Source organism: Elephas maximus, chromosome 4, assembly GCF_024166365.1.
Source record: "Elephas maximus indicus isolate mEleMax1 chromosome 4, mEleMax1 primary haplotype, whole genome shotgun sequence".
NCBI lineage: Eukaryota > Metazoa > Chordata > Mammalia > Proboscidea > Elephantidae > Elephas > Elephas maximus.
The window spans coordinates 143,185,840-143,199,568 of record NC_064822.1 but is presented as its reverse complement, the minus strand read 5'-3'; the positions used below and the strand labels follow the sequence as shown (position 1 = coordinate 143,199,568).

At 34.8% G+C, this 13,729-nt stretch overlaps 1 protein-coding gene across 1 annotated transcript in view; it reads right to left on the bottom strand.

Moving 5' to 3' along the window:
- Nucleotides 1-13,729, bottom strand: part of PTPRQ (protein tyrosine phosphatase receptor type Q) — a 253,498-nt gene that overhangs the window by 30,586 nt on the left and 209,183 nt on the right. The window contains 2 exon segments of the mRNA XM_049881583.1: nucleotides 2,170-2,251; nucleotides 2,914-2,940. Coding sequence (XP_049737540.1) covers nucleotides 2,170-2,251; nucleotides 2,914-2,940 — 109 coding nt within the window.

Genomic DNA, 13,729 nt, shown 5'->3' with positions numbered 1-13,729 from the left:
TGGTACGCAGCTACCATCATTAACTGCTCTGACGGCGATCACAATAGAGAATCCCAGACAGAGCTAGAGAAAAATGTAGAAAATTCTAACTCACAAAAAAAGACCAGGCTTACTGGCCTGACAGAGACTGGAGAAAACCAGAGAGTGTGGCCCCCGGACACCCTTTTAGCTCAATAATGAAGTCACTCCTGAGGTTCACCCTTCAGCCAAAGATTAGGCAGGCCCATAAAAAAAAAAAAAAAAAAAAATGGTACTGAAGAGGCACACTAGCCCAGGGGCAAGGATAAGAAGGCAGGAGGGGACAGGAAAGCTGGTAATAGGGAGCCCAAGGTTAAGAAGGGAGAGTGTTGACGTGTCATGGGATTGTTAACCAATGTTATAAAACAATATGTGTACTAACAGTTTAATGAGAAGTTAGTTTGTTCTGTAAAACTTCATCTAAAGTAAAATAAAAGAAAAAAAATAAATGACCCTCACATTTTTATGCATATCTCTGTCATGGTCCTGATACAGTGCATTCGTGATTTTTTACACATGTATGTGTTTCTAATCATAATATGGGCTTGTTTATGGTAGGAATCAACTTCATAAAAGTTAATATTAAAATACAGATTATGTTATGCCAGTCACTCTTCTAAGCATTGCATATATTTAATAGTTTTAGTATTTGCAACTCAGCCAGTCAGGTACTATCATTTAACAAATGAGAACACTGCAACACAGGAAGTTTAAGTGATTTTCCTAAGGTCACTTAGCTACTAAGTCAATGTGCCAAATACAATGCCTATCACATAATAGGAGTTAATAAATGTTTAAGATACAAATGAATAGGACTTGAGTATAGGGATTATCAAATATATGCACCAAATATACACTTGCCTATTAAAACATAATATTTTGCTTAAAATACTTCATAAAGCATTAAGATAAAACACTAGTTAAAAAAAAAAAAGGTTTTAAAACCACGATCTCAAAAATAAGCTAAACTAGAGATTTTCTCAATATAATATATAATATGTGAAATGTTATTGCTAATAAAACTTTTCATCTACTCGGTCATGTGGAATGTAATTATATTTGCTCCTATTCTGGTGAAATTACACTTTTGCTCTTAAGAAGTAGAGCATGCTTGCTGTATAAATGCTAAGGAGAATTTTATGGTGCCATTGATTTTGTGAAGTCCAGACCAATATGACTTAAGTAGCATAACCAAAAAACTGCAGGGAACACCATTAATCTTCTCACATTTTTGTTATTATTCCTAAGAGACTGAAATATTATAATCCTGAATTTTTAAAGGCAATTGTTTGATTCTTTGTTTCATAAGTTCACAAAGAATTTCATGAAAAAAAAAAAGGAATAAAGTTTTTGATGACATTTAAGAATCTATTTTGTTTCCATAAAATAAAATCATCTAAATTAGAAAAAATGCTTAAAAGTCTTAAAATAGCTTGCTGATATGATATCTACCTTGTGTTTCAAAAAATAATTTTAATTTTATAGATATGTAAACTGCTAAAAACAATAAAATTCTAACTTTTAAATTTTTTTAAATGTCAACTTCTTAATTTTATATAGTTTCTATAATGTATTACATAAAGAGCTTAAAAATAGGCCATGTGAGGTCTGGACATTATTTAATCAGATTTTTTTTTTTTTGGACAGTTCTAAAAATAACAAAATTTTTATAGTTTATGGAAATATCAAGTTCTATTTGTTCTCAGGTTCACCTACACCATAACATAAACTAAGCAGCAATTTAAAATGAAGTAACTTGGTGTCCAAATCTATAATAATTGTTTGAAATATAAAATCACATTTAAAATATCATCTAAAACCCACACACAAGCAAACACTAACGAATACAGCGTTCTAGATTGGCCCCCGTAGCTGAACGAGACAGCAGAGAAGAATCAAGGCTGGACCGCCATTGCCGGGGAGGTCTGAAGAGGAGCAACTTTTCCTGACACAGTAGGTGAATAATTCTGACCAGGTTGCACCAGAGGCCGCCCAGTGTAACATTACTGTCCAAACAATCAACCTGGTAATTGGGTATTGATTATCAAGGCCAGAGTCCTTCATGGCCTTGCATGTTTAAAATGGACGTGAAATGTGACACATGAAACGACTAGAGGGCTTGCAATGTTGTGACAACTGCTAGTAACATACCGAAAATTCTTCTTGGAACTTTAAGTTGTTGTTTGTGCAAAGCTCTTCAACATGTTGCAGGAAAGATTTCTTGCTTATTGGCCTCCAAGTAAAGAAAGGTATAAAATGGAATCATGTTAGATTGTATTCTTCGCTTTAGCTGGTGATACGATTAGCAAATTAAAGAACAATGGACGTTGTAAAAGCCACACAGAACACAACCCTTTAAAGTCACTCTGTCATATTTACAAAATTAACTTTTCTCCTTTAAGTTCACTTTTCTTCATTTTCATGGTTCTAAATTTCCTTCAAATTTTAAGTGACTTTTTTTAACGAATGATTAAACATTTTAGTGAAGAAAGTTTTTCGAGTAAATTTAAGGGCATAAAGTTATCATCATTGGATCCTGAAGCACATAATACTTCTTTGTCATACAGAAAACATTTTAAACATTACGAGGTTTTAGAAGATATAAAATATTGCAGTGACCTCATTCTCATAATGACACGGTTTTTAAACCCCAAGGAGGTTAAATATCCCCGTATTACTTCCCAAGCTAAAATACAGACATGCAGGCTTCACCCCAGAGAGAGAGAAAGCATTTCTCCAGTTACCATGCAATTGGTCATGCTTTTATGATTTATATCCAGCTTGGAGGCTTTTCCAACAAACACAGAAAAAAGGAACCACACATTAAGATTCACCAAGTTGGTGAATCGAAAGTCAATATTCAAAAAAAAAAGAAAAGATGTTTAACAAACTTACTTGATGGATTTTCTATAACTAAGTAACCTGCAACAGAGATTGTGTTAAATGCATTGTGAGTCGGAGGGTACAACTCATTCTGAAAGAGCTCTAGATTAAAATCAGAAAAAAAGCATAATAAATTAACTGTGTATTTACTATTCTATGCCTTTATTATATGATTACTATTCTATGCCTTTATTATATGATTACTATTCTATGCCTTTATTATATGATTACTATTCTATGCCTTTATTATATGATTACTATTCTATGCCTTTACTATATGATTATTATTTTGAATTTTATTTCATTAATTTGCAATTCAATTATTTGGATCCAAATATGGCCAATAATAATCCAGCATCTCTTTCAAGTTAGTTTTTTATATTGTTAGGCATTTGAGGCACTGTATTAACAACAGATCGTTTTTTATGTATTGCGTAATATTAAGTGGTCTAAAAAAGTTACTGTGGATTAAAAAATATATATTTTCTTTATCCATAGAAAGTGCCAAACTAAGGAGAACAGATATTTGAAAAATGCCATCATATTTCCTAAGTCTTGTTTCGTGGGTGACTTTGAATATTCAACCCTAATCATGGTTCAATCGTAATCATTTTAATTACCGTCAACATATCTTTTGTGACAGTTCGTTGGCCAAGCTATTTATACTTTGGAAAAAAAAAAACTGAAATAATTTTAACAGCTAAATAGAGTATGCGACACATACAAACTTAGAGATGGGCACATTTTTAATAGCACATGTTTGTCATGCACAACAAATGAAGCACTGCAAAAATCACAAAAGGCATAATGAAATAAAATGAAGAACATAACTTTTTTGAAGTTTTAAATTTTAAACATTATTAAGGATGATTTTACTTTTTTTCCTTAAGTAAAGAATATTTATAAGATAATGTACTTTTTGAAGTAAAAGACAAATGATAGAAAACAATTGGATTGGAAAATGCGGCATACTGAATATTATGAAAATGATCTCAAAGGTTTGTGTTCAATGAAAAAAAAGATGAGAAAAGAGGAAATATATTTAATAACAATACAAGAATTGGCAAAAAAATATCCTAGAGCAGGTATAACCAAGCAGAATGACAGAACCTCCATTAAGGTTGTGGGCGACCCCAAGCAGAAGGACATATCTCCCAGTTTCTCAAGGTATAACCTGGCAGAGCATCCCATCATCAAACGTGGTACCACAGTGATAACATAGCCATGACTGAGCAGAGTGTTGGTGGATAAACTGGCGGGCTACCAACACAACCCTAGAGTGATTCTCAGAAGGCAACAGAGAATTCCTGATGCTAACTAGATAGATATGGAGATGGCTGAATGGGCTATTGAATCTGAAGAATCCTTGATTTGGTGACAGGAAGATACAGAATGCCTAAAAAGTGGAAGCCCTGGGAGTACCTCTGAATCAGCTGTGGGGACTGAGGCGGACAATCAATCCCTGTTGGAAAGAACTAACTAGTCCTCAGCAAAAACCACTGGGGGGTGGGGGGGAACATGGACTAGATCCTCACTACCCCAGCCTCACTTAGATGCCTCATGCCCCAACACTCCTAAGCCATGATGTTCCTTAGGAGTAGAAAAGGAAAGGGGCTTGTGCTGGACAAATCCTAATTAACTGAGTTTAAGGTAAAAATGACTGACTTATTTGAATTAGCCAGATCAATTTCCCTGTTACCACATGGAAATGAAAATTATTGAGCTACATGGCAATCATTTTTATAATAAAAGGGAACATTATTGTTTGTTATTGGCAAAATCCAAACACTATATCTGATTAAATGACAAGCTCATGGCTCACCTATTTAAGGGGAGATAAACTGCCGACCTATAGTGGAAAGATACCCTATTTTCCCAGAGGATCCAGGATTATTTGAGGCCGTACTTGCAAAATACTATTACTGGGATATCTGGAATCTAAAATGGATGCTAGTTTCTGGGCAAATAAGAATCAATACATGTTTGTGAAATCCCCACTAGACATTAAACATCAATAAAATACAAATGAGAAAGAAATAACTAAAGCACAATATTATTATTATTCACATCCTTGCTCTTCTTTCATTAATGATCTGTTTTTCATTTAGAATCTAGAAATAATTAATTTTTTTTTCCTTTAAGTCTCTTTTCCCAGAAAACTCTATAGGAAGTGCTTATAACTACCGTCATTTAAACTTTCTCTAAAGATAATAATTTTAAACCATAACTGGCTACCTATTGGGCTTGGGTGGTTATTTGTGAATTCTTGCCTAATAAAATATAATTTTCCTACTGGCTTCAAATATCTTCTCTAACAATTACCTGTTACATTATCTTGAGAAAATTGCTTAATTTTTCTGTGCCTAATTTTTAAAGTGGGGACATATATGCAACTCAAGCTCTTACATGTAATGGGCTTAGAAAAGTCACTGCTTTATTAGTAAACAATATATAAATATTAGTTACTATCATTAAAAAAAATTTTTTATCATTAGTATTAAAATTACTATTTCTAGTTTATTTTATATAAATCAAGCTCTTTCTACCCATGCTGTTCTAAAAATGATACTGATATAAAGGAAGAATTGTTTTTTGTTTCCAAAAGCATATTCTGTCTTAATTTTACTCAAAAATGGGTAGACTAAATTATGCTAAATTGAACAAGTTTTTCTATTTGATTCTTCCTAAAAAAAAAAAAAAACAGGCTACTCCCATAAAGAGTGGCCACAGTTATCTAGACTTCAAATCCAAATCCCGTTTTCTAGTTCTCAATTCTTTGTCCCCCCAAAAATCTCTAATATAATGACTATAATAATTTATTTTTTACATAATCATGTGATACCATTTTGAATCATGCCCACTTTTCTGACATTGTTCCTTGCAACTCCTTCGTACAGTTTACACCATTCCAGGTGATGTCCCCATGACCAAAAACCCAAAACCAAACCCACTGCTGTCAAGTCAATTCCAATTCATAGTGACCCTATAGGACAGAGTAGAACTGCCCTGTAGAGTCTCTAAGAAATGCCTGGTAGATTCAAACTACAGACCTTTTGGTTAGCAGGTGTTGCTCTTAACCACTACGCCACCAGGGTTTTACCAAACTTACTGATTACTTAATATCTTACTCAAATATTAACTTATCCATGGACTTTACCCTATTTTATTGCAAAGAAAATCATTTCTTCTGTGAAATCAAATTTCTAAGGACAAATTGCCTTCTACCTTGTTTTATGGCTACTTAAGTACATGGCGGAAACCCTGGTGGCGTAGTGGTTAAGTGCTACAGCTGCTAACCAAGAGGTCAGCAGTTCAAATCCACCAGGCACTCCTTGGAAACTCTATGGGGCAGTTCTACTCTGTCCTATAGGGTTGCTGTAAGTCAGAATTGACTCGAAGGCAGTGGGTTTTGGTTTAAGTACATGGTGGCATAGTGGTTAAAACCAAAAGGTCAGCAGTTCAAATCCACCAGCCATTCCTTGGAAACCCTATGGGGCAACTGGACTCTGTCCTATAGAGTCACTGTGAGTCAGAATCGACTGGACAGCAATGGGTTTGGTTTAGGTTATACTTGAGGGCAGGGACGGGATTCACACTTGGATTAGTCCGGATCAATAATAACTTTACTCATAGTAGGCATTGAATAAATCATTGTTAAATATACATTTTTGGATGAATTCAGACTATGATACATAGTGAGCTAAGTATAAGTGTTCTGGCTATTATAAGAGAATAGCTGAATTTAATGACATTTTCCACTAAAATAGTTGTAAATTCTCAGGAAGCCCTAACTCAAAGCTTTAGATAAGTAGATTCATCAATAAACTATATAAGTCTAAACACCATATCAAGTTACCTAACCTAAACCACCTAACAGGTGCTTGACACTTTAAGTTAGGAAATTAGATACAAGAACAATAAATTCATTCTTGCCTATCTAAGTGATAAAGAAATCGGCATCAAATTAATTCAAAAAAAAAAAAGAAGTGGCATCTGTTTTGGCATTATTTTCTTTTGTATTAATCTACCCAAACCTGATCGTTTTATGTAATCTGTTGCTCAAATATGTGTTCATATAGTGTAAGAAGCAACATTTCAAATAGTCTAATTGTACACAATTATTCAATCTATGCAGCTAACAAGAAGTTTATATCAAAATTATGTGTGAATTGAAACTTCAAATAGTTATCTGGAAAGCTCAAATTGAGAGCACACTCTGGCATTAATTACCTATTTCAAATAAAAATGAGATTCTGGTTGTTGATGTTGTTTGTACTATCATAGCATTGCTTTGATTCTTAGCCTCATGTCGTATGGGTGTATTTATCTCTTAGGCATTGGCTGTGTTCTAAACCTTTTTTTCTTCCCCCTTTGAGGTTTTCAAGGTTTATTTTTAAACAGTTAAAAAAATATATTAACTTGGACAATTTATACAGGGAATTGGAAAAGAAGGCAGACCATAATTTGAAGAAAATGCATTATCAGTGATGAGGTAATTAAACTCCTTACAGAGAAAATGATTTGGATAGACAGTCATAAAAAGAAAAAAAAAAAACTCAGAAATTAATATGCATGAAAATCAACAACGCTATTTCAGAAGGATGACTATTTTCAAATAGATCAAGTGATTCAGGGAAACACTCAAATTCAAATAGTGAACTTATTTTTATTAACATTTAAAAAATTGTTAAGTGGAAAGCATTTTTTAGACTGGTTTGGTACTCTTATTCACTTAAAATAATAAAGTTTACTGTTAGATTATATTGAGATCATTAGCGTATAAATTAATTTGAGAATTGCCCAGACTTCAATAAGATAACTAATCAATTTCCAATATAAAGGGCTAAACACTTTTTATTATATGAATCTTAGCTGTCTTAAACCCTATGTCCTTTTGTTGAAAAGGGTATTATTTCAAGCCTGGGCTCATTTTTAAAAGTCTATCAAAAACTTAAATTCCACTCAGATTACTCTTGATAGATCCAGAGAGAAACCATTTATTTATGTTGGCAGTGGTGACTGAAGACCATATTGTCACAGAGACTCAGCTTTCCCTCCAGGTCAATTAGTTGAAATCTATAGGGAATTAAAATACAGTCCAAATAGAGAGCTATAGATGATAGCCTGTAGATGAGCAGCTTAAATCAGCATTACCCCTGGCATAGGACAAATTGAGAAACTCTATTTTTTTCTATTTAACCAGTTAAGTTAGGTTAAAGAGAAAAAAAAATTCAAATTCTGTTGCCTTGACATAAAAATATGTATTTGGTATGCCATGATATGTATTTACCATTTAAGTAACATTTTTGTGAAGAGTCTATACCCTGGATAAAATATATGAATTACATACATATTTTTATAAAATACTGAATGTGAGTTTTTAGTTTAACTAGTTCATCAGATCACTAATTTTTTTTTGGAATTTACCTCTATTTCTACAAGGATATTCTCTTACTTATCCAAAGCATCTATCTACTGAGATGCTTTCAAGGGTCTTTTACTTTTTGTCCTTTCCTCTTATCTTTTTTTGTCCTAGGCTTTAAGAACCTTTCTCATTCTTTTACCAAATGACCAATAATTGTTTTCATGACCCTCAATATAAATTTCACAACGTTATGCTAGCCAAAGATTAGTATTATGCATCCGATTGTAAAGCTTCACATCTGAATACCATCTGAATAAGTGAGTAAAGTAACACTTTTCTCATTTGATTAGAAAAATAATCTATTAGGGATGTCTAAGTATTTTTTGGAAACCCCAGTGGCCTAGTGCTACGGCTGCTAACCAAAAGGTAGGCAGTTTGAATCCACCAGGCGTTCCTTGGAAACTATGGGGCAGTTCTACTCTGTCCTGTAGGGTCGCTAGGAGTTGGAATAGACTCGATGGCAATAGGTTTGTTTTTTTTTTTTTGTTGTTTGTTTTTAAGTATTTTCTCAATACGTCTCCTTGTACTTGTAAAGACAAAATTATGTTTAGAAGGAGTATTAGCTATTTCAAGGGCAGCTCATGGAGCTAATGTCCCTTCCGTTTTCATCACAGTACTTGCAGTGCCTGAAACAGTGCCTGACGCTTGGTAGGTGTTCAATTGATATTTTTTATTGATTTACTCAAACAAGGCAAAGTGACCTATTAGATAGAGATGGAAAAGCAACATTACTGTTGATGTCAAATAGCTAAGGTAAGATTCCCAGGGTGGCAGAAGTTGAATTTTTCTTATTAAGCCTCTCGACATTAGTACATTTGGAAATAAATTCTTGACACATTTTATTTCATCGGTCACGTACTCTAAATTTAAAATTATGGACATAAGCTTAGCTACTTCAGGGGCATAGGGTAGAAGTAATAGATAGAACGAAGAGTGTGTGTGACAAGGTGGGCAAAGGTTCTTGGTGAGGACAGGGTGAATTAACCAGTAGGCACAGTATGCACCAGCTTGCATTGAGCAAGGTACACATGGGCTTCATTGTACTATTTGCTAATCTGTGCTGATTAATTTCACATGGGTTTCACCACATCTTTGACATGGTGGGGGACAGGTGAAATTGTGCACTTCAGGTTGGTGGGAAGGCACAATTGGGCCGGTGTGTACCTTTCGTATTGGGTAATCTGGGCCTGGTGAGGATTTAATGAAGAGGAGACAGGTGACAAAAAAAAAAAAAAAAAAACAAGCCCACTGTGGTGGAGTCAATTCTGACTCATAGTGACCCTGCAGGACAGAGCAGAACTGTCCCATAGAGCTTCCAAGGCTGTAGACTGCCACATCTTTCTCCCACGGAACGGCTGGTGGGTTTGAACTGCCAAACTTTCAGTTAGCAGCCACTTGGACTAACATGATTTATGTGTAAGTATTCTATAAAAGCTCTGATGAACCCAAACTACTAAGTTAGCTCTTTCAAGGTAAGGGCTCTGACTGAGCAGGCCATTATTCATTGACTGCAGGAAAGAGAATTTAGTGATGGATTAGAGACAGTGAGGGTTCTGCAAAAATGAAGGGAGTTTGCCCTCATGTATTTATGGCATAAAGCAAAGAAATTAAATAAAATCTGTTTTATGATGAAGAAGAAAGATCACTTGTGAGACTGGAATGCTGAGAGGTCAGCTTTGAGTGCTGGTTGGAAACGGATATTTTATGTATTATATAATCACTTAAATCTTTAGTTCAGCAGCATCTTACTTTGACAAATGTTTGCATCCAATCCTACAAGTCCTCTGAGAAAAAATATGCATTTTCATGAAACTATTTTAATTCTGTCAATGGAAAACCTAGCAATTAACTAAGCTAAAGTAAAGCAAGGTTACCTATGATTCTAAAATGCTCAGTGTGCCTGGATTAGGAAAATAGGCCTGAATTCCCGTTGTATTCATGCTGAGGACTATACATTGTCAACCAGAATGTCAGAAGTCTTGGCCCCATCCAGGCCTGTGCCTAATGCAGACTGGCTCCTCTTGTGGATTTGGAATTTTGTAATCAAATGCATTTCCCTTCTCCACCCCCATTCATATTTTTGCATGAATAAACTATCTTTTGGGTATTCAGTCAATTGCTAGTGTCTTTGCTAAGGCTGACATTTCAATATGCTATTCTCAGAATGTATAAAGTAATTTTTGAGCCAGAATATAAATGGCATTTCTGAACATCAAGAGAGTGCCTAGAAGCATGCAGTTGGCTACCCAATGGTCCAGGTAAAGTTAAGGCTCCATGAATATATCACTCTGCGTAGGCACCAGAGTCAGGAAATGGGGAATGGCATCATTTCTGTCCCCACAGATTACCACCTAGAGTGGCAGAAATGAGTTTGTATGAAGCATGAACCCAGACTCTACCTGTCAGATGGAGAACTCAGCTCTTGTGTCATGGTAAAAATAGAACAATACATGTTTGAGGAAATCTGGGTGAAAACTTATTTTACTATCAAAGCTAACACACTATGAGAACACAGCAAATTTTCAGGACATGCACATTATGAATTAATGTTCATTTTGGTAAGATTAACTATACCATATCAATAGCATGCAGTATTATAGAGGACACACGGTAAGTAGAAAGTAAAACTTTTTCTTGGCTTTGGGAAAAAAGAGCACATTTAACAACAAGGTGCTCAAGAATCGCGTAGTTTAATATATATAGCACACCACCTGACGAGGTTAAAATAATCACAGCAGAGCTCTGCATCACCACAGTAACTTACTGGATGACAAAAATCTCCTTGCGTCTAAAGAAAAATGAAGAGTATCTGGAAGTAAAGATCCATTATTTATTTAGTATACGGGCACACTGAATTATATGCGACTGCTACTACAGTAACATGAGCATTACATATCTTAAACTTCATTCTACTTGCGGGACGTTTCTTAGATTCTAGATTCATTTATTTTTGCTATTTCTTGCAAAGAGTTTAAATTTAGGACAAAAGTAGAATTAATAACCAGGATCCACCAAAGAATTAATAGCAATTAAAAGGCATACTGTTTTACAAAGGATTTCGTGCACAGTTATAAGGTTATGTATCCTTATTAAAGCTACAATAAGAATTGCACTGCTAAAGGTTTTCTAGTTTCTATAAGTTTGTACTGACACTAAAATACTCTTACTTCTTTCCCCCACATGGCTAAAGAATAAATCAGAAAAGCTGTCCTTTCTTTAGAATTATCATCAGCATAAAAAATGCTGCTGGAGATGGGTACCGTGGCTTCTAGTCTGCTTTAGATGATTTTCATTATTTTACGTAGCATGCACAAACATACACAAATAGGTGTATTTTGTACGTCGGAATCAAACAGACCTGGGCTAGTATCTTGCTCTCCTGCTTACTAACTGCATGAGCTTGGACAGTTACTTAATCTCTCCAAGCATCAGCTTTCTCATCTGTAAAATGAGGATATGAGTTCTTACCATATAGGGTTAATTATTGATTAAATATTCTTCTTTTATCATTTTTAACAGAAATGTGAAGACATACAGCACTGAAGGAAAATTTCAAGCTCAATTTAGCAAGAATAAAGCAGTTAGGTTGAAAGGAAAAGGACATGCCTAAGCCTGGATTAAACCCTCTGCTGTTGAGTCGATTCTGACTCATAGCGACCCCATAGGACAGAGTAGAACTCCTCATAGAGTTTCCAAGACTGTAATCTTTACAGAAGCAGATTGCCACATCTTTCTCCGGCAGAGCAGCTGTTGGTTTTGAACTGCTGACCTTTAGGTAAGCAGCCAAGCGCTTAACCACTGTGCCACCAGGGCTCCCTAAGCCTCCATTAGGAAGAGTTTATGTCAGATGGTGGATATAAAGGAAATTATCTAAATTCTTTCCTGAAGATAAAAAAGACATAGATGTAAGTTACCCAAAAACTTAGGAAGATGACATAAACTCTCTGGTTTTCTTCACTTCCAGAATCTACCACCTGTCTTTAGGGTTCTCTTTCATCAGGCCTGTTTGGTTTTGAATGGGTTTAGCTCTTCCAGCACCTCAAAGACAGGTGAAGACTGTCAATGTCCCCTGAAGGACAGCCCCTGTGCACACAGCGAACTACAGAACTGTTAGTTACTATTTTTTTCTAGTCTTAGTGTCTAGTATATTAGTGACTTTCTCAACATGAAAAATCTTGAATAAATAGTAATGTTGAAAATAGATCTCCATAGTGAAGAGTTAATACTTAAGCTACTCAATTTGTTATTTTAATGAATTTCTATAATAAATTCAGCAAAACAAATTATTATATGCCATTGGAATTGCAAACAAGTATGTTTACAGCCATGAATACCAGAGTATTAACAAAAGAGAAAGTAAAAAGCATGGAAACTAAAGTTTCCAATTTTGCTATTATTATAGGTAATATATACCACTTTGTGCAAAAATAAATATATATATATAAATATTTGAAAGACACGTCTATATCCTTGTGCAAATAAAGCAATATATAAATAAGTAAACATGGAAGTAGGGAAATAAATACTGAGGAGTCAAGGTTAAATAAGGCAGTCCCTGAATTATAAATACCTCATCTATAAACAATTTGTATATACTTTGCCCAGCTTTTCCATTATCTGAAACTTCTCTGCAGCTGCCATGGCAGTCACTGTAAAAAATACTTACAGTGTCTCGCTAATAGCTATGCTCCGAAGGGGAGGAGGGGTAAACTGTGAACACAGACAGAGCTTAAGAGGATCTGACCTCACCACAGTGTCTTTATAGGCTGGCCTGCTTAGTAGCCTCCTTCATAAAGACTGCTTTCCCCTATACTTTTTTTTTTTTTTTTTACTTTATTGTGTTATATCTCCCAAAGATCTACATATTAAGGGCTTTGTGTGGGGGGGTGGGAGGAGGTGGGAGGGTGGAGGGAGTAAATATTCTTTAAAAAAAAAATGACAATATTCCAAAAGTGTTATGTATTCTTCTTTTTGGTATGAACAGACAAAACCAAATTGTCCAAAGAGCTAAAATTAATTGCACTGAGAGGTTTTAAGTTTGATTCCTTATAAAGCAAAGGGCTAGGATCCCGGGCCTGTAGAGGGGGTACAAGGTGTTGATGAAGGACTGCAGAAAGGGAGCTGGGATGGTACTACTGAAATTTACTTGACTCACAGAGGGGGAAGGAGAAGAAACACTTCCTTTCACTCTGCAGAATGATCCTTGTAGGACTGAAAACACAGGCTTGTACTAGTTATGTGCTAACGTACCTACAGTATCTTTAACTTGACTTTGGTGTGTTATCCTGGGAATTAATTGACCTTTTATAGATAACATTTCTTATGGGGAAAACTATGTAATATTTATGGGTAATATTTAATCATCTAAGACATGTACCTTTGGAACACTATCCATTTGTGGAT